The sequence below is a fragment of the Loxodonta africana genome, chromosome 1 (genome assembly GCF_030014295.1).
Source record: "Loxodonta africana isolate mLoxAfr1 chromosome 1, mLoxAfr1.hap2, whole genome shotgun sequence".
Classification (NCBI taxonomy): domain Eukaryota; kingdom Metazoa; phylum Chordata; class Mammalia; order Proboscidea; family Elephantidae; genus Loxodonta; species Loxodonta africana.
The window spans coordinates 86336895-86359128 of record NC_087342.1 but is presented as its reverse complement, the minus strand read 5'-3'; the positions used below and the strand labels follow the sequence as shown (position 1 = coordinate 86359128).

Genomic DNA, 22234 nt, shown 5'->3' with positions numbered 1-22234 from the left:
CCTCGCCCCTACCCCCTCCTCTCACGCCCCTATGTTCGGGCCCTACTCCTCCTGCAGCCCCTTCTCCGCCCAGGAGCCCCTCGCTCCTCTCCGCCCCGATCGACCCGGACCCGGGCGCCGCGCGTGGAAGGGGGTGTCGGTGGTCTCAGCACCGCTCCTCGCCGCCAGGCTCCCACTCCCTGAGGTATTTCGACACAGCTTGTGAACCGGCCCGACCACGGGGAGCCCCCGTACATCGCCTTCGGCTACGTGGACTACACGCAGTTCGTGCGGTTCGACAGCGACGCCGCGAATCCGAGGGAGGAGCCGCGAGCGCCATGGATGGAGCAGGAGGGGCCGGAGTATTGGGACCTTAACGCGCGGGTCTACAAGGTTTCTGCGCGATCGTTTGGTGTGGGACTGCGGAACCTGCGCGGCTACTACAACCTTAAGGAGTCTGGTGAGTGGTGCCGGGCCAGGGTCGTAGGTCACGAGTCCCTTCGCCCCCACGGACGACCAGGGGTCGCCCCGAGTCTCTGGTCTGAGCCTCACCCTGAGTCCCCGTGACCCGCTAGGCCCTTGGACCAGGAAAGGGTAGACAAGCTCTGCTCTGATTTCCTTTACAGTTTAGAACCAAATTGACTCTGACATCACCGTCCATTGTGAGGGCATGGCTGACCGCGGGGGCGGGGCTGACCGCGGGGTGTGGCTGACCATGGGGGCGGGGCTGACCTCGGGGGCGGGGCCAGGGTCTCACAACTTACAAAGAATGTACGGCTGTGAATTGGGGCCTGATGGACGCCTCCTCCGTGGTTTCTATCGACCGGCCTACGACGGCGCTGATTACATCGCCCTGAATGAGGACATGCGCTCCTGGACAGCAGCGGACATGGCCGCTCAGATCACCCAGCGCAAGTGGGAGGAGGCCAAAGAGCAAGAGCACTTGAGGGTCTACTTTAAGGGAGAGTGCCTGGAGTGGCTCCGTAGGTACCTGAAGAAAAGGAAGGAGACTGCAGTGCGCAGGTACTAGGAGCCACAGGACGCCTCCCCTACTCCCTTTGAGCTGGGCTTGTGTCACCCTTGCTACGACTCAAAAGGAGGGGAGGAAAATGAGCTAGACGCCCTAATACACCCTCCCCATAGGTGTGGAATTTCTACATGCTGTAACATAGAGTGACTTGCCCAGAGGAGACCTCTTTTCTGTCAGACAGTTAAGGGATCCACTTTCTCTGGAGGCAGGTAGTAGGGGAGATGATTCCTGACTAATCAGCAGTTCCCTTTGATCCTGAAATCGACTGTGGGAGCCACCAGAAACTTTTCTCCCTCAGCATTTGTTCTCTGCCCCACACCCAATGAGTCTGAAGGTCCGATTCCAGCTTTTCTGAGTTTTTCGGCCTCCACCCAAGTCAGAACTAGAAATCCCTGTTCTCCCCGTCAGACACCTGGAGCCTCCTACTTTGGGCTGCCTCACCCTGATTCTAGAACTCTCCAAGAAATAGGAGATTATCCCAGATCGCTGGTCCAGGCTGAAGTCTGAATTTCCCAACCCCTCCCTCAGCCCAACTGCCCTGTCCATTCTCAGTATGATCGCATGAGCACTGCTCAGGTAGCCCATGGGAGGTAATGCAGAGTTCCTGAATTTTCTGACACTTCCTTCAGTGACTCCAAAGACACACGTGACTGATCACCACATCTCTGACCGTGAGATCACACTGAGGTGCTGGGCCCTGGGCTTCTACCCAGCCGAAATCACCCTGACCTGGCAAAGGGACGGTGAGGACCAGACCCAGGACACAGAGACCTGGAAACCAGGCCTGCAGGGGACGGGACCTTCCAGAAGTGGGTGGCCGTGGTGGTGCCCTCTGGAGAGGAGCAGAGATACCCGTGCGGTGTGCAGCACGAGGGGCTGCCTAAGCCCATCACCCTGAGATGGGGTAAGGAGGAGGTTATGGATTGAATCATGTCCCCAAAAATATGTGTCAATAATCCTAACCTCTTTGCATTTAGTACAATCCCATTTGGGAATGGGTTGTCTTTGTTATGTTAGGGGGGCAGGATTAGTGTAACACGTGTCTTGAGTCAGTCTCTTTTGAGATATAAAAGAGATTAAATAAGCGAGTAAGCAGAGATGGGGTAAGAGAGGTGCCAAGACACATGGAGATCTCCGAGGAACCAGGGAGCAGAAGCTGAAGAGACAAGAACCTTCCTCCAGCACTGACAGAACTTCCTCCTCTACACCCGGCACTCTAAAATCAGACTTCTAGCCTCCTAAACTGTGAGAAAAAAAAATTCTATTTGTTAAAGCCGTCCACTTGTGTTATTTCTGTTATAGGAGCACTAGATAACTAAGGTAGAGGGAAATGAGGGCGGAGCCTCTTCCCTGGAACAGCAGGAGCCCTTCTGAAGACCCTTAAGGAGTCAGGGCTCCTCATCTCCTTTCTCTTTCCAGAACTGTCTTTCCGGCCCATCACCCCCAACATGGAAATTGTTGCTGTCCTTGTTCTGGGAATTGTTGCTGTCCTGGTTCTCCTGGGAGCTATGTTTGGAGTTGTGGCTAGAGCTGTGATCTACAGGAAGAAGAGCTCAGGTAGAGATGGGGGTAGGGTCTGAGTTTTCTCATTCCACTGGGGAGTTTCAAGTCCCAGGTAGGAGATTTTCTGTGTCCTACTTACCTCATTATGGGAGGCACCATCCAAAAACAAGCTAACCTAGTCTGCGGCCCTGTGTGCTAACAATTACTCTTTTGTCAAGCACATGTGAGAATGAAGGGCAAATCTTTCACCTTAATGGTTCTTGCGATAGAGACCTGATTCCCAGTAGTGGCAGGTCACTGGGGAAGTTTCCTGCTGAGGACAGATTTCCAGGAGTGTGGTTGGTACAGACCCTGCACATTGTGTTTCCTTGTCCTGCCCTGGTACTGCAGTGACAGTTCTGGAAACTTGCCTGGGGCCTAGGACTAGTGGGCTCTTCTAGGACCTCATAGGCCTGCCTCCTCCCCAATCCAATCTCTCACAGAATTCTTTCTTCCTGCAGGTGAAAGAGGAGGGAGCTACACTCAAGCTTCAAGTTAAGTATGAAGGAAGGGAGGCTAATCCTGAGACCCTTGGAATAGTATAGATGGGAGCCCATGGGGATGTCTCCTCACCCCGTAATTCCCGTTCTCCTAGTCTCATCTCTTGTGGGTTTGAACCAGAGCCTGATTTTGTTCTCCAGATGGTGACAGTGTCCAGGGATCTGATGTACAAAGGTGAGACGCTGGGGAGCCTGACACGGAGGACGTGTTGGGGCAGAGGGAACACAACTGGGTTATGGGGATTCTTTGGATTTGGGCATTTTGAGATTGCAGCAGCCTATTCAGGGTGTCAATACTACCATGACTAACCTTAATTTGTTCATGATTCTTTTCTTCTGTACCATGAGAGCACTGCCTTGAGTGGGCCTGAGCCGAAGCATAGTGAGGTGGGGGTAAAGGAGGGCATTTGCCCCCCGGGCGCAATTACAAGGGTGTCGGTAGGGAAATGCAGGGGTGTGGACTGCACCAGGTGACACGTCAGAGGGGGTGACACCATGCTGTCCAGAGATTCATCCAAGACCAAACTATGCAGGACTTGAGCTGCTCCAGAAACCCTGTGCCAGCTTAAGCCATGTTTCTGCACTGCTCTCTGCTGCCACAGTTTTCAGTGTCTGCTGGGATGATTGACTGGCCTGGAGGCACCACTCCTGCCATGCTGCTACCCACCCCAACTTGGGAACCCCCAGAGCCCATCTGTCAGCCTGCCTGCTGCCCAAGAAGCAAGCACAGCGGGAAATCGCGTGCGGGCTGCAGGCATGCTTGACTTCTCCTACTCATCTTGACATGGGGGTGGGGGGAGGATGGGGGCTATAACTTAGAGATTGCCCCTGAGTGCTTGAATGATGGGGGCATAATTTAGAGATTACTCCTGGGTGCTTATTGCCCTCACTATACCCCTGAGACTAAGTGATACACAATTTGTTCACACCCCACTTTGTGATTGAAGAACCCCTGACTTCTCTTTCTACAATGGCTGTGTGAATGTGTCTGCATTCCTATCAGCATAAAGTGAGAATGTGGAGACTAACCCACCCCTACCCACCAGGACCCCCACCCTGCATTGACCTCTGTCTCTTCCCTGATTGACATTCTCCATTCCAGTAGAGGTGGCTCTGGAATGTCTTTGTAGTAGACTGAATTATGTCCCCAAAAAATATGTGTTGTAAATCCTAGTCTCTGTGCATGTGGTTGTAGTCCCTTTTGGAGATAGGTAGTCTTTGTTATATTAATGAGGATTAGTGTAAGGTGTACCTTGACTAAGTCTCTTTTGAAATATAAAAGAGTGAGCAGAGATGGGGTAAGATAGATGCCAAGGCACATGGAGATCTCCAAGGAACCAGGGAGCAGAAGCTGAAGAGACAAGGACCTTCCTCCAGAGCTGACAGAAAGAAAGCTTTCTCCTAGAGCCAGCACTCTGAATTCAAACTTGTAGCCTCCTAGACTGTGAAAGAATAAATTTCTGTTTGTTAAAGCCACCCACTTGGGATATTTCCATTATAGCAGCACCAGATAACTAAGAAAATAAACGAAGAATATTTTTCTACAGATGGTTTGAGGAGAAATAAAGTCTTTTCTACAAATATGTGACAATCTAGTAAACATCTAAATTAAATGTAAAGAAGTAAATAAAACCTTCTAGTTCAGTGTGTCATTATTTGGTTTTCTCCCGCTTACGTAGGGCCCAGGCTTCTGTCCTGAGTAGGTCCCCTGTGCAATTTCAGCACTCCCTCACCTGCATGGCTCAGGGTTCAGCCCTCTGTCTTCTCTGTGTAACTTAATCACAGTCTCAGCATGAGAGGGCTTCCTACCCCCAATTCTGGAGGAATGTGAGGCCTCTCTCCTCAATTTTCACCTGTTCCTTTATGTTCTGGGCACATAACAGTCATTCAAAAAAGTCAAATCTCACATCCTCTTACATTTTTCAACTGAAAGTATATCACTGTTATTTGCCATGAAATAATGTACGTCTGTAGCTAAAAAGCCAAAATTAAAACCACATGTAATTAAAGAATAAGAGCCATCTCTATTCATTCTCATGTAGACATGCCATTGTCAGATTATATTCCATATATCTGTTTCTCACTCTGGAAAAAGTATCTCACTCTGGGGTAAGTTGTGCTAATCCTTATTTTGTCTTCTTAAGTCTATCTAACGGTGCTATTTTTAACCTTTTAAATTCTCTCAAGTTCAAATGGTGTAAGTCATCTCAATGATACTGCATGTAAACATTCAAAGTGGACTGAAGAAATTTAGGTGTACTTAAGGCATATAAGTAAATAACTGATAGCTTCCACAGACTGAAGAAAATCAAGGTGACTTTTTGATTTTTTGGTGTTGTTCCCATTTTACTTTATAGCCACTGTTGTGTTGTGTGTAGTTGATCTTGATGTGTTATCTGTATATTTAGGGGGAAGTGTAGTATAAAAGAGTAGTCTTTAATCCTAGGTTAGAATCTTGGCTTCATTACAGAGTATGCTATATGCAAAGTAGTGTTTTCACTAAGTCACTGTAGCAAAAAGTGTATCAGTACCAGTTGCAGTTGAGTTAATTCTGACTCATGGGAATGCCATGTGTATCGAAGAAGGATGTGCTCTACTCCTGCCACTGCTTTCTTGGTGGTATGAGGACCCCCTGTCTTTCTACTCACTTCTCTTTTATATCTCAAAAGAAATTGACTTAAGACAAAACCTAATCTTGTAGATTAAGTCCTTCCCCATTAACATAACTGCCTCTAATCCTGCCTCATTAACATCATAAAGGTAGGATTTACAACACATAGGAAAATCACATGAGATGACAAAATAGTGTATAATCGCACAATCCTGGGGATCATGGCCTAAGTTGACACATATTTTGGGCGGACACAGTTCAATCCATGACCCCCCCTAAAGAGACAGAAAGTGATGGAATGGATAAAGAAAACACGACCCATCAATATGTTGTCCACAAGAGACACTCTTTAGATACAAAGACATAAATACATTAAAAATCAAAGAATAGAAAAAAATTTATCAAGGAAACAGTAACCAAAAAAAAAGGGCAGATAAAATAGATTTTATTTATCTCAGATAAAATATATTTACTAATCTATATTTAGTAAACTGACAAACTATCTTATAAATATTGCCTGAATTTTTCCACTTCTTTACATCTTTACTGCCTGCTCCCTGGTTCACACCACAACCTCCTGTCTTAGGGACTACTACGATGATCTTCTAACTGGAACTCTAGTTTCAATTCTTGCCTGCCTACTTTCCAGCCATCAGCCAGTGTGGTTTTGAAAAACACAAATCAGATTCTATCATCCTGCTACTTAAAGCTTGTCAATGGCTTCATATGTTTCTCATCACACTTAGAACAAAACCCAAACTCCTTACTAAGCCCAACAATCTCCACAATGCAAGTCCAAACTCCCTCTTCTCTGTCAGCATTCTGCTGCCCACATACTTCACCAACCACACTGGTGATACTAATCTCAGATAATATAGATTTTAAGGCAAAATCCATCATAAAAGACAAGGAAATTTATATAATCATTATAAAGACAATCCACCAAGAAGACATAACCTTAATAAATATGTACACACCCATACACAGGGCTCCAAAATACATAAAACAAACTCTAAAAGCACTGAAAAGAGAAATAGACAGTTCCACAATAATAGTAGGAGATTAAAACACACCACTGTTGGTAAAGGACAGGACATCTAGAAAGAAAATCAACAAAGACACAGAAGACCTAAAAGCCAAATCAATTAACTTGGCTTCATAGACATATACAGAACACTCAACCCGACAGCATCAAAGAATGCATTCTTTTCCAAAGCATAAGGAACATTCTACAGAATAGATCACATTTTAGGCCACAAAGCAACCTCAATAAAATCCAAAACGTTGAGATAATACAAAACATTTTCTCTGATCACAATGCCATAAAAGTAGAAATCAATAACTGGAACATCAAGGGAAAAAAGATCAAATACATGGATATAAATAACACCTTGCTTAAAAACAAATAGGTAATAAACCAAAGAAATGAAACCCAGTGCCGTCGAGTTGATTCCAACTCATAGCAACCCTACAGAACAGAGTAGAACTACCCCATAGAGTTTCCAAGGAGCACCTGGAAGATTCAAACTGCCAACCCTTTGGTTAGCAGCCGTAGCACTTAACCACTACGCCACCAGTGTTTCCAAATAGGTAATAGAAGAGATCAAAAAGGGAATAAAAATATTCCTAGAATCAAATGAGAATGAAAACACATTATACCAAAACCTTTGGGACACAGCAAAGGCAGTGCTCGGAGGTCAATTTTGTAGCAGTAAACACGCACATCAAAAAAGAAGAATGGGCCAAAATCAAAACACTAGCCCTATAATTTGAACAAATAGAAAGAGAACAGCAAAAGAAGCCCTTAGGCACCAGAAGAAAGGAACTAATATAGATTGGAACAGAAATAAATGGAATAGAGAACAGAAAAGCAATAGAAAGAATCAGCAAGGCCAAAAGTTGGTTCTTTGAAAAGGTCAACAAAATCAACAAACCATTGGCCAATCTGACAAAAGAAAAAGAGGAGAGGAAGCAAATAACCCAAATAAGAAATGAGACAGGACATTATAACAGACCCAACTGAAATAAAAAGGATCATGACAGAATACTATGAAAAATTATACTCCTACAAATTAGAGAACCTATAGACAAATTTCTAGAAACAAACTACCTATCTAAACTAACACAAACTGAGACAGAAAATTTCAACAGATCCATGACAGGAGAAGAGATTGAAGAAGTAATAAAAAGAACTCCCAACAGAAAAAAGCACTGACACAGATGGCTTCACTGGAGAATTGTATCATTCATGGAGGAGCTCACACCAGTACTATTCAAACTATTTCAGAGCATAGAAAAGGAAGGAATACTCTCAAATTCGTTTATGAAGCCAGCATAACCCTGATATCAAAGGCAGGCAAAGACATCACAAAAAAGGAAAATTACGGACAAATATCTCTCAGAAATATAGACGCAGAAATCCTCAACAAAATTCTAGCCAATAGAATTTAGCAACAAGTTAAAAAAAAAAAAATGATAATACACCATGACCAAGTGAGAGTCATACCAGGTTTGTAAGGATGGTTCAGTATCACAAAATCAATCAATGTAATCCACCACATAAATAAAACAAAATTTAAAAAATCACGTGATCATCTCAATCAATGCAGAAAGGCATTTGATAAAGCCCAACACCCATTCCTGATAAATACTTTCAATAAAAAAGGAATAGAAGGGAAATTCCTCAACATGATAAGGTCACCTATACAAAACCAACAGCCACCATCATTCTCAATGGAGAGAGACTGAAAGCATTCCCCTGAGAAAAGGAAAAAGATAAGGATGCCCTTTATCACCATTCCTGTTTAACATTGTGCTGGAAGTCCTGGCTAGAGCAATAAGGTAAGAAAAAAATCCTTTAAGACTAGTCAGAATTGAGAATCAATTAGAAAACTCATCCTTATGATTTTGTTTCTGTAGAACTACTCTTGGTATCAAATGTCTAAGGTTTGTTTCTCTAGAGAAGCAAAAGTATGGCATATATATATATATGTAGAGAGACAGCGAGAGGGAAGGAGGGAAATAGAGAGAGAGAGATTTATCTAAAGAAATGGCTTACATAGTTGTAGAGGCTGGCAAGGCCCAAGTCCGTGGGTCAGGTGTCAGGCTGGAGACTTCTGACTCACATAGCTACAGGCGCTGAGGAACCCAAGATCAGCAGGTCAGATGGCAGGCTGTTGGCTCACTGGTTGTGGAGGCTGAGGAATCCAAGATTAGCAGGCAATACAGCAAACAACAGGCTCAAATTCTAAGAACTGGAGGGCAGGTGATGACGAGCCAAACACAGGATCCAAAGCCAGCATATGAGTTTTGCCAAAACATCCATATATATGTTGGATGCAGGCCACACCGCCAAAGAAACTCCCCTTACAACTGATTGGCTGATCACATCGGATCACATTACGGAGTATGAATACATTATTACATAACTGCCAAATTACATCATTACATAACTGCCAAAACACATCCTTACAGAACTGCCAAATTACAATATTACATAACTGCCAAAACACTGAGAATCACTGACCAGCCAATTTGCACAATTTAAGCATCACGCATGGTGAAGATGCCTTGTAAAGATGAATGCACATGGCAGGTGCATCTACAAGCCCAGGAATTCCAAGGATTGCTGGCAGCTGACATAGAGAAAGATGGGCTTCCACCCTAGAGCTATGCCCTGAATTCAGATTTCTAGCCTCCTGAATTGTGAGAAAATAAGTTTATGATCTTTAAGGCCACCCATTTGTGGTAGCTTTTGTTGCAGCATCACTAAAGAAATTAAGACATCAGCCTTTTGCTAATGAAACTACTGTGAACATAATTTTACAGGCCCTATGGTGAATTCTTTGTGTTCTTGACCCCAAGTATTCTCAACTCAGGGGTTGACACACAATTATAAATGCTTATTTACCAATACCAGAGGAGGAATACCAAACCACAACAGGAAGTTTTGACTCATTCCTATGCCAACTATTTGGAATTGTCTACTGATCCTCAAGAGGACCGAACTATATGTGATTGGTACCTCAGGGACACGGTAAAGAGCAGACACAAAATCCCTGTCTCTTGCAGTGAGCTCCCATTGTCACTGAGGAACAAACACAGAAGAAACCACTTGGAAGTGATATCAACTACGAAGCTTCATGATGACCACAGTTGAAAGTGGGGATTCAGTTGGGAAAGATGCACTCGGGTCCCTCTGGTGCTCTTCCCCTTGGATCCTGACCCTTAGTTTTTCCCATGCCTATTTTATAGATATAGAACTTTATGGGGGAGGGCTGAACCTTTGGCCTTCAGGATCCTTGAATACCAGGACCAACATTGCTTTCTTTTCTCCTTCCCTCTAGGATGTCAAAAGTACCCTGGAAAAGTAGGTGATTTCCTGCATTTCTTTGAGTGAGTTGGTCTTGGCTTAGAGACTAAGGGGAAACCCTGGCGGCAGAGTGGTTAAGGGCTATGGCTGCTAACCAAAGGGTCAGCAGTTTGAATCCACCAGGTGCTCCTTGGAAACTCTATGAGGCAGCTCTACTCTGTCCTATAGGGTGGCTATGAGTTGGAATCAACTCGAAGGCACTGGGTTTGGTTTGTTTTTTTTTAGAAAGTAAGGGTACAGTAGAATCAAGGGAGTAAGGGTGGGAAATTCATGCACTATTTGAGTAGTTTATGGCAGTAGTTTCCTTGTCCCATGATGGCAATTAGAGGGCAAATCATTGGAACTTCCTTGGTAAAGAGAATGATAATATAGAACTAGATTCCATTCTGTCCTGTAGGGTATAATTTTGTCCAAACAGGATGTAAGGAGGAAGGGGTTGGGGGACCGGGAAGGATATTTATCATTATGCTTGAAATATAAAAACATCTGTCTTAGTTATCGAGCACTGCTATAACAAATACCAAACAGAAGTTTATTCTCACGCAGTCTAGTCTGCTAGAAGTCCAAATTCAGGGTACCAGCTTCCAGGGAAGGCTTTCTCTCTCTGTCAGCTCTGGGGGAATGTCCTTGTAATCAGTCTTTCCCTGGTGTAGGAGCTTCTCTGCACAGGAACCCCGTGTCCAAAGGACACACTCTGCTCCTAGCACTACTTTATTGTTGGTATAAGGTCCCCCTTGTCTCATTTCTTTTTTATATCTCAAAAGAGATTGACTTAAGGCCTAAACTAATGTAGATTGAGCCCTGCCTCATTCATATAACTGCCTCAAATCCTGCCTCATTAACATCATAGAGGTAGGACTTACAACACAGGAAAATCACATCAGATGACAAAATGGGGGACAATCACACAATACTGGGAATCATGGCCTACCCAAGTTGACATATATTTTGGGGAGACATAATTGAATCCATGGTATTCTCTACCCTTTGGTCCCCCAAAATTCATGTCCTTGCCACATGTAAAACATATTCACCCCATCATATCATAGAAAAAGTCTTAACTCCAATTCCAAAATCCAAAAATTCCTCTTCATCTATGAAATCTTAGAATACAAGTTATCTGCTTCCGAAGTACAATGATGAAACAGACACAAGCTAGACATTTTCATTACAAATTGGAGAAATTGGAGGGAAAGAAAGGTCAACAGGCACAAATCAAGTCAGCAGAACACATTACTTTAGCTCTCAAGGCTTGAAAATAACCCTCAGTTCTCTGTGACAATTTAGGCAATGGCCCTGTCTCCAGACACTGGGTGTTGGCCACACTCTCTGGATTCTGAGTGGAGTCTCCTTGGCCCTGGACTTCAGCTCCACCTTTCAGGCTCACTGGAATGGCAACTCTGCTCCCTCGAACTTGGGTGGCCCCAGAGTCCATGGCTCCAATGTTTGAGACCCCAGAGGCAGTGGCCCTACCCTTTGAGACTGAGGCAGCTCTGCTTCCTGTGTTGCTTGTCTCTTCAGTTTCTGCTTCCTGGTTCCTTGGCTTCTCAGCCCCTTGGGGCTCTCTGGCCACATCTGCCCTGCTGGGGCAAGTGTTCCAAAGCTCTTTAGCTCTATCAGTAAGTGCCTGAAGGCACCCCACTCCACCAGGAAGCCTCTTGTTCAAAGTCACTCAGCTCTCTCACTCCATGGGTCAGCTCCAGAGTCATCTTGTACTTGTCTCTGGGTTCTGCTCCTGCCATTTCTATTTCTTGCCATCTATGCTGTCTCTAATGTCTTCCTCACTTCCTTCTGAGTCCTCACCAGAATTGTCTCTGATGTTTATAATTCCACCAAGTCTCTTCAAGGCATTCTAGTCTTTTACTATCAGGCACTTTAAAACTCACCCTCTACGAATTTACAGTTTCAAAACTGCTTCCACATGTTAGGTATCTGTTAGAGCAGCACCCCGCTCCCAGTACCAAATTCTGTCTTCATTATCTAGTGTTGCTATAACAGAAATACCACAAGTGGATGGCTTTAATAAACAGAAGTTTATTCTCTCACAGTCTAGTCTTCTAGAAGTCCAAATTCAGCCAGTTCCGGGGGAAGCCTTTCTCTCTCCATTGGCTCTGGAGGGAGATCCTTATCATCAATCTTCCCCCGGTCTAGGAGCTTCTCTGCCTGGGGACCTTGGGTCCAAAGAACACGCTCTTCTCCTGGCACTACTATCATGGTTGTATGAGGTCCCCCTTGTCTCTCTGCTCATTTATCTTTTATATCTCAAAAGAGATTAACTTAAGACCTAACCTAATGTTGTAGATTGAGTCCTGCTTCATTAACATAACTGCCTATAATCTTACCTCATTAACATCATAGAGGTAAGATTTACAGCACATAGGAAAATCACATCAGATGACGAAATGGTGGACAATTACACAACACTGGGAATCATGGTACATATTTTGAGGGTACAGAATTCAATCTATTACACACTCCTAGAATGTTCTGAGACTCATTCTTAAGGTAAGGCTCTGCCCAGGGGACTACATGGCTCTCCATAGATTGGTAAAGAAAACAGTAGGTAAGTACTTGTCTTCAGGGAAGGGGGATGTCTTAGGTTGAGTTCTCTTGAGAAGCAAAACCAGTGCAGCATATAAATATATATATAATATAGAGAGAGATTTATGTCAAGGAAATGGCTCACACAGTTGTAGATGCTAGAAAGTCTCAAGTTCATGGGTCAGGACGGAAGCTTCTCCTGACTGACATAGCCACAAGGGCTGGTGAATCCAAGAGTGGACGATCAGACAGCAGGCCTCTCGCTTATAGAGGCTGATTAATCCCAATATTGGCAAGTAAGATGGCAGGTAAGCTGCTAGCTCAAGTTCCAAGAATCAGAGGTCAGATGAGAAGGAGCTAGCTACAGGAGTCAGAGTGAGGAAAAGCCCTCGAGCTTTGCCAGAAAGTCCACCTGTATTGGATGCAGGCCACAACCCCAAGAAAACTACCTTTCAACTGATAGGATACTTACAGCAGATCTCCTCATGGAGGTGATCACATTAAATCAGATCTCACCATAGAGGTGATTACACCATTATACAACTGGCAAACTATATCATAACTGCCGAACTACTGAGAATCATGGCCCAGCCAAGTTGACACACAACCTTAACAATCATAGGGGAGAAAGTGGAACGATGAAAAATTTTAGTTTCTATTTAAAGAAAACAGCATCTGAATACTTGACTAGAGCTTCCCCCGACCCTGCCCTCTCTTCTCCTATCTCCCTACTACTCCTAGATGTGAGAAAGTGAAGACCATGAAGGTGAATTTTGTATCCATAGAGCTGGAGAAGAACTTCAGCAATTTCCTTTGACAGTACCTTGCCCTGAGAAAGATCCTTAAACATCTCATCAGTAAGTTTCTCCCAAAAGAAAACTAGAAGAGGGATTCATCAGATAAAAGAAAATCCTTACGTCGTATCTCAGCTGGACTTCGGTTACTCCTCTGTCACTTTCCATGCTCATACTCACCCCGCCCCTTTACTTGGCTTTCAATGTCACTCTCAGTTGAGTCATAGAAATCAAGGGAGAGGAAGCCTTAGATGTCATCTAGTCTTATGTCTGTATTTTTCTAAATAGGCACCCAGAGAAGTTAAATAATTTGCCCAAGTTATCAGGTAGAGTGACTAAACTGTAACACTCTTAAGGGCAAAAGGTAGTGCTATTGATATTTATGCAGGGAAAATAGGTATAAACCAGACTGTTCCAGGAAAGCAGACACAGGGTCACTGTACCCCTAGACCTTAATGCTACCTTGCTCTCTATCCTTCTTAACACATTCCATTCTTTCTGGTCCTTGACTGTGCCTAGCTCTTCTCCACACAGTGAAATAGATGATGTCAGAGGGGGATGGTGAAAGGACAAGGCTGGAACCTAGACCACCTTCCCTTACAGAGTCAAGAGATCATTATCTGTTTATATTAGGATCAAGGTGAAAAGTGAAGCCATTGTCCCCTTCCTTCTCTTAGGTAACATCCTGGATGGAGAAAGTTAACCAAACCATGTTGTTCAGGGGACCTTTAAGAGAACAGGCTCTGTAAAGGCAGGCTAGTAGAGCAAGGCAGGAACGATTAGCTATTTCCATTCTCATCTAGCTCCCCACTCCGGCTTCTTCCACCAGTGGACATGACCCTGAGACTGCTCAACTTGGCCTAGTCCTGTCAGAAGAGCATGTGAGTGTCAAGGTCATGGAGACAGGACTCCAGGATCTCCCTGATACACCATGTCATTTCACCTTCTACCCTTGCCTCCTGACTACTGAGGATTTCACCTCAGGTAAACACTACTGAGAGGTGGAGGTGGGTGACAAGACCCACTGGGCAGTGAGTGTGTGCTAGGACTCTGTGAAAAGAAAGGATAAGCTGACTCCACTCCCCGATACTGTCTACTGGTGGGTGTGAATGTGGAATGGGGGCAAATATGCAGACACCACCATGCCTTTTACCCCTTTGCACATCAAGGTGAAACCCAAGAGGGCGAGCATATTCCTAGACTATGAAGCTGGCACAGCCTTTTTACAGTGTTACTGACTGCTCCCATATCTACACCTTCACTAGTACTTTCACTGAGAAACTTTGATCCCTATTCTACCCAGGCATCTGGGCTGGTCAGAAGAATGCTGGGCCACTTACCGTTAGGCCCCCTACAGATTGGAAGTGACAGGTACATTTAAAAAAAAAAAATTGCCATCTAGTCAATTGTGACTCATAGTGATCCTATAGGACAGAGTAGAATTGCCCCACAGGATTTCCAAGAAGCACCTGTTGGATTCGAACTACCGACGTTTTGGTTAGCTGCCATAGCTTTTAACCACTGTGCCACCAGGGTTTCCAACAGGTAGATAAAAAAAAAAAAGGGACGTGGAAATAATTGGGGTAAGAAAGAGTCAAGAGCTGTGGGCCTTCCTTCCTATACCCTTCAGGAACGTCCTCCTGTCTGCCTGGTTCCAGTCCTGATTTGCCTACGAGAAACACCTTGGTTTCTAGGCTGGTTTTCTTGTAGGCATGGGACTGAGCTGGGATGAGAGCACAACTGCATCCCTCTCTTAACTGTAGCGGTGAGTTGCCAGTTCCCAGGGAATTGCCTCCTCTGAAGTCCATCAAGTTTTCTATTGCACAAGGATGATTTGGGAAGGAAGGAGAGACTTTTCCAGAAACAAAAAGTCCATAGGAGGGAATCTGTCTTCCTCAAGCTGGAGGAGGAAACAGAAACCCCAATATATCTTTTAGGGGCTTTTTTGGCCCATAATAGTCTTGTTTCTTGAGGAAGATGGCTGAGGTCTGTGTACCTCTAGGCTTAACAAATATGAATGACAGTTGCTCTCATTATTCTAGAAGTGGAAGAGTATTTCTGGGGCAGAGATTGGGCATTAAGAAGGTTAGATTAGAGAGCGAGTTTCTTTGGTCTTCCATTCCCAGGCTAAGGTTACCATTATGAGTAGGATTGGCCAGAAGTAGGAATGTGCTCAAGGAATCAGGGTGGAAGGAAAGAACAGAAGAACCTACTTTCCCGCCCAGCCTTTCGGCAGAGCTGACTTATTGCCTGCCTCCATATAGTTGGTTGTCTCCAAGAAAGCTGATCACCTTGCTCCTCTCCAAAGACAAGGCGGAAGAGATCCTACAGACACATGTACACTTTCACTGCTTTCCCGGAAGAACTGGTAAGAGAGAGGGTCAGGTATTAGAGGAAAGAGAAAGTGTCTCTGTCCAAAGCCCTGGCCTTAAAGAAGGCTATTAAGTAGTTGCCCTCAAGGTGTCAGCCTTGTTACGTAGCTGAGGTATCCAAGCCAGAAAGGAAGAAAGGTAATGGAGTCTTTCTCATCCTGAGAATGGGTAGAAAAGATGGTATCTGTAGGGGAGGCCAGATAGGAAACTTCCTTTCATGTATGTGCACCTGGACTGGAACTCATGTTCAGAAGAGCCAGCCTTTTGCTTCTTTGTGGCCATCCTTCATCCTTTGCCATTCTCCTTTTCAGAGAACACAAATTATTTTACCATTAGGCCAAAATAAACCACTGCAGGGTACATAGGTTGTCAAATAAAGGTGACATGAGGCATGCCAAACCAAACTAAAACAACTTGGATTATCTCTGCTTGGATAATCAGGAGTTGACAGAAGATTGGGAAAAAAGACTGCAATTTATTGAGGGCATTTCAACTCCTCCTTCCACCTCAAAAGGACTTTGTCCAGACTCTTCTCTTACCTTTTTGCCTTGACTGTGGTTATTTGTGGCAAGATGCTTCGGTTTGCTTGAAATAATACAGAGCGAAGGACCTACTGAACGGATCTGTGTTGTGTGGTAATTTGGCAATGGCGTGTTATTGATGTCTGTAAGAATCACTGGGGTATTAAAAATCCATGTTTCTGGGTCACACCCTCAGTGAATGATCAAGGTTTGGGGTGTGGGGGCTGGGCATCTGCATTTTAAACACACTCCTTCTGGCTGAGTCTGGGGATCCTTGTGAAACTCGTCCTGGAGGAGGTTTCAACAATTTCCTTTCTCTGTCTGAGCTGGAGAACCAGTTCCCTTCACCTGCCTGGCAGGAATCTTAAGGAAGAGAGGCTGCAACCTTTCCTGACCTACGTTGCCCTCTCCCTGTCTCAGGGTTCATTTCCATTCTGCCCCTTCCATCCTTCTGCTTCTGACCTCACGGGCTTGCAGGCAGTAACTATGAAGAGGAGGTAAACAGGATGCCAAGCAGAACTAATGGGAGACAGAAGTCAGAAGTAGGGGTGTAAAGTGTATGTCTGTGTGGGGAGTGGGGTGTCATTTCACAGGTAGGGAATGGTATCGATAGGTCTCTGTGACCCAGTGTCTAAGACTAGGATTAGGGACCATTGACTCACCAAGTGAGGATCCCCTGCTATGTGTCCAGAACTGCCTAACAGGAAGTACGTTTCTTTGATAAGTAGACAGGAGTGGGACTAACCTGTGCTTTCCTGGGCCAGGAGCTCTCTTCTCTCCATCACTCTCATGGTCCTACCCACTTTGACTCCCACTGGCACAAATGCCTTTTTGAATGTATAGTCACTTTTCCCTCTGTCTGTAAACCTTCAGGCATCTGCCTTTGGCTTCAGGACTGTGGGTCTAGCTGGTTTTAATGGCATAACCATCTCCCAAGCCTATCTGCATGGAGAGACCAGTCTTCTGTCCTGTAAATGTTTAGAAGTTTAAGATTTTCTGCTTCACCAGCCTTTCTAGTCTCTACTTGTTGTAACCGGTTTGGGATTTGAGGAAGACTCTGGAAGTATTGTAGAGAGAAACTCTCTGACTCTATTAAGGTGAAAGTAAAGATATTCATTGAAAATTCAAACAGTTGAAGCTGCGGGAAAACACAAAGTGAAAGCAATTTGCCGAGTGTGCCCCTGAACTATTCAATCACAGGGGTTTATAAAGGCAAAAAAACATAAGCATAGGAGCTAGCTTAAACATTTCTGACCGGTTGACGTTTGGGTTAGTTAAAACAAGGTTACGGAAAAGTACAATGCGTTGTAAGGAAGTCGGAAAAAACATCTTTGAAGGGAGTTGAGGCACATCTTCTGACAGTCCAACTAACCACAAAAGTCACATATTTCCTGGAACATCTGTGCGAGCCATAAGATCTTTATTACAATATTGACCTACTTGAAACAACGCTTGAACTAGTTAACAAACTTTCTGAGAACAGGAAAGAAGTAACTTCTATGAAATAGTCAAACTGACAAAGTGGAGTTGGGACTATGTTTAGCCAGAAATCCTCAGCCAAGCCAAATGCCTTGAATTTTAGAAAGCTCTTTATCAGAAAAAAACCCTTTGCCCAACAAGTCCATTCCGACTCATAGAGACCCTATAGGACAGTGCAGAACTGCCCCCATCGGGTTTTCAAGGAGCCGCTGGTGGATTCCAACTGCCGACATTTCTGTTACCAGCCAACCTCTCTAACTACTTTCTGTTACCAGCCAACCTCTCTAACTACTGCGGCAACTCAGAGGGACCTTTGGACAAGTGGGATAGAATTTACAAACAAATGGATCTGAGAGACCACGAGGTGGCGTCAGAGTACGCGCCTCGGATGAAAGGCGCAAGGAAGCGGCTCACTGACCAGGGAACTACAGTTCCCAGGAGGCGTTGCGCGGACGCCCGGGGCGGGGCGCGCCGAGAGGCGGAGCCTGCGGGCGCACGGGCGCGGGGCGCTCGCCGTCCAGATGGCGGGGCAGGTGAAGGACCGCGAGGCCTTCCAGAGGCTCAGCTTCCTGTACCAGGTGACCCCGGGTCGGGGGCGCATCGGGAAGGGTACCCGGTGCGGCCGGCCCGGAGTGACCGTTCCGCTCCTCAGGCCGCCCACTGCGTCCTCGCGCAGAACCCTGAGAACCAGGCGCTGGCGAGGTTTTACTGCCACACGGAGAGGACCATTGCGAAGCGGCTCGTCCTGCGGCGGTGAGCGGGCGCGGAGCTGGCGGCGGGCGGGACCGGGCAAAACGGGGGAGCGAGCGCGGGCACCCGACCACCTTCCTCCTCTGCCCCCAGGGACCCTTCGGTGAAGAGGACCCTCTGTCGTGGCTGCTCTTCCCTCCTCATCCCGGGCCTGACATGCACCCAGCGCCAGAGACGTGAGTGCTCCTTGCGAGGGGCATGATTGCGGAGCGGGGAGTGGGGGGAGGCCCAGCGACCCCTTCCTCACTTTAGTCTAGTGTCAGGCGTGAGGTTTGTAGGAGCCCGCTTTCTCCAGCGCCGGATTCCGTTACTGCTCCCACCTGGACAAACTAAACTTTGGGCTTGACTTTTATTCCCAGCCTGGGCAGTGGAGAAGTAATAATAAAAAAATAATAAAATAATAGATGAGTAATAATAGGTGTTATTTGGCGTCATGGAGTACATGATTCTCATTACCTTTCATTCAGTAAATATTAATTTTCTGAGATGTGTCAAGTATTGTGCTAGATGTATTATTTTCATTAAAATTGCAGTGTGCTGGGACAGACCAATGAAAACAGTTGAAATAAAGTAGAAAAATGAAGTGGAGTGGAGTGCAGGGCTACTTATGCCAAGGGTGGTAAGGTTCATGTTAAGCAAAGGGAGTGGGAGGTAGACATTCTAGGTATGTGAGAGAACTCCAAACAAGGGAACTTGTGGTGCTGCAAGGAAATGAGAGTTCGGGAGGCTAAAGTTTGAGGGAGGCAGACACAAGACATGAAGCTGAAGAAGGAAACTGAGGCCAGATCTTGCAGCATCTGGTTAAGGAGTTTGTAGTCTATCTTAAAAGGTACAAAGAAAGTGATGGGGTTTATGCAGGGGCCTGACACCATCAAATTTGCATTTAAAGGAAGGAAAATAGAAAAAGAATTACTGAAAAACAGCAGAGGCAAAACTGGGTGCAGGAGGTATTTTCTCCTGCTAAACCTGGGCACCCTTTTTCTTTTTTCCCACATCTACCCCAGGCCGCAAGGGGCAGCGCTGGACAGTACAGACCTGCCTAACATGCCAGCGCAGCCAACGATTCCTCAATGATCCCAGGCATCTGCTTTGGGGAGACCGGCCTGAAGCCCAGCTGGGGAACCAGGCTGGTGAGAGGTGGTAGAGAAAAATAGGGGCTATCCCAGGAGGTAGGGACACATAGGTGGGTTCTGGGTGGTGGGAGAGGTACCACAGTCAACTCTAATTCTGCTTGTCTACCCAGATCCCAAACCACCACAGCCCCTGCCAAGCACAGCTCACCCCATTCCGGCCCACCTTCCTGAGGAGAAAGTAGAGCCTCAGCCCCAATCCTCAGTGATGGATTCATCCTATCTGCCAAAGAAATAAAATTTCATCTTGTTTAATTCTGTTCTGTGGGGATTTCAGCTCTTCATTTCATTTTCCTCTGTTTCTGTCCATATGTCTCTGTCGCTGTTTAACTTTTCCTTTGTCCTTACCATCCTTGTACTCCCACCATGTGGGGATGTCCCGACCTCTGTCAGCCATGGGGCCCCACTAAGCAGCTCCCATTTCCAGGACCCCAGCTGTAGTGCTTCCTCAGTGCAGTGCCACGTTTGGACTTCAGTTTCTAGAGCTGTCTGCAAGGTCTCAAGCCTTCTTAGGAGATTGCATCTTTAGATAGTCTCATTGAGTGAAGGGCTGGACAGACTGCTGATGCCACTGCTCTGTTTTTAAGTGAGGGTACAGATATGGGGGCACAAGGGGAGACAGTTCAGATCTCCAGTTCCACTTTTTCCAATCTGAGTTTTCTTCTTTTAGGTTCTAGTGGGGGACATGGTATAAACCTGAACTAAGTCAGAGTAGCTCACAGAAGGACACTGGCAGATATTGTACAAGGCTGCTCCATGGGTAAACTCTCAAGAGTATCTAAAGAATCCTTCAACAACTAAAATTGCTTTCTTTGATACCCCTCAAGAGCCTACTCAAGGACAGAATTCCCAGACTGACCACTTTGCTAGCTTCCAGTTAGTCAGTTTACCCCACACATGTACGAACATAACTGACTATTCCCCGTATGCAATTTTCTTCCCTTGCTCTTATAAATTCTGTGTTGCAGTGATTTATTGCTATATAAAAATCACTTCATAATGCTGCTTCAAACAACGGTTTATTATTTCCTCTGATTCTGTGGATTAGGAATTCTGACAGAGCTGGGCTGGTTGGTTCTGCTCACGTGGTATCATCTGAGCCCCCACTCAGCTGCGTTTAGCTGCTGGCTGGTCTGGAATGCCCAAGAAGGCTCACTCACATGCCTGGCACCTCATTGTTTCTCCATGTGGCCTTGCCACATAGCTAGCTTTGGCATCCTCACAGCAAGACTGTCAGGGTGGTTAGACTTCTTACATGGCTCTGACTTCCACAGAGAGCATTCCAAGAGAACAAGCCCCAATGCGTAAATGCTTATCAAGTCTCTACATCATGCTTGCTAATGTCCTTTTGGCCAAAGCAAGCTACGTGGCCAAGCTGCACAAACGCTCATTGGCTCTCTGGGGACCACCATTGTAACAGCCTACCACATCTTGTTTTTGTCTTTGTCCTTGATTGGTCTAGTCCCTGAATCCTTCACAGTTGACTAAATTATTTGCACGAAAGATTACTATTGTGCAAGTAACTAAATGAGTTACTCTTTGACAACTTATGTTTGGAGACGGTGCTGCCTGGGTCAGCTGTGGGAACCAATGGAAATGTGTAGCCTCAAAATATACCTCATGTGAACCTGGACCCTTTATGTCCTCCACTCACCTTTCTTGGCTCCTCTGCTAAGTCTCATTTCTGGTGATTGAGTTCTTTCGCACCTGTATGCTAAATCTGAATCTTGGTCATTTGAGTGTGATTATAGCTGCACATAATTGAACATGTCCACAGTGGGGTAGCAGTACTGAAACTGAGTTTTGATTTCATAGCTCTATCTTAAGGAATTCCTTTCGTGTGGGATACTACGAGAATCAGTTCCCGTTGGAAGGCAGAAGAAACAGAGTCTGGACTATGGTTCACTTGTGAGTCTGTGTGGCTTGTTCATGTCTTTTATGTTTCCGTAAATATAGGTTCATCCAAATCTAAAGATCATGGCCCTCTTTCTCTTTCTGAAACTATCCTTTTTCATGTTTAGTTATTATGATGTAATAGTTGTCAGTATATGCAAAAATGGGTTTCTCGTATCCAAGAATGGGGAAAAAAAAAAACCTTAGTATGTAAGAGTCTATTTTCTCAATAATTTAGTAGTTCAAAATCAGTGCCCTTTCAGTACCCTTTAAATAAAATTAAACGAAAGTGAGTGAAGAAACTTAGGTCGTTTTGAACTGAATCAAGGAAAGAAGATCTTCCGGTTTCCGTAGAAACCAAGACTCAATCATTCTCCAAACCTTAGGTAAGTTTAGCACTTTTCATAACTGGTAAGAATCGATATCATTGTTGTCAGGAGAAAAGAGAGAGATACTGATTAATTGTATTGAGAGACTGTCCTGAATTCAAAAGAGAATTAGAAAATTAGATTCCCAACAAAGGAAATAATAAATGATTTTGGTTTTCTTTACCTCACATTTGTTTGTAAGTATCAAGTGAGATAATGTATGAGAAGGCACCTTGAAATTAGATATTATGGATTATTTTAATGGAGTATAAGTAATGATCATAATAATACTGAGAGTAACAATAAGTAGTGAAATATATTAGAAAAGACAGAGCCTGGTCATAAGGGAATC

General features: G+C 45.1%; 1 protein-coding gene and 1 pseudogene across 2 annotated transcripts; both read left to right on the top strand.

The window, feature by feature from the left end:
• LOC104847135 (class I histocompatibility antigen, Gogo-OKO alpha chain-like) overlaps positions 1-22234 on the top strand; it is a 49745-nt pseudogene that overhangs the window by 195 nt on the left and 27316 nt on the right.
• Positions 18225-19876, top strand: LOC100659483 (ribonuclease P protein subunit p21-like). 2 transcript variants are annotated; one of them, XM_064282574.1, is made up of 5 exons: positions 18225-18319; positions 18394-18494; positions 18585-18667; positions 19496-19621; positions 19735-19876. In XM_064282574.1, exons 1-5 carry the CDS (start codon positions 18263-18265, stop codon positions 19857-19859), a joined length of 492 nt encoding a protein of 163 aa, XP_064138644.1. In that variant the 5' UTR covers positions 18225-18262; the 3' UTR covers positions 19860-19876. The 2 variants fall into 2 exon arrangements, with proteins under 2 accessions (XP_064138644.1, XP_064138648.1); XM_064282578.1 differs by having other exon boundaries at positions 19496-19628.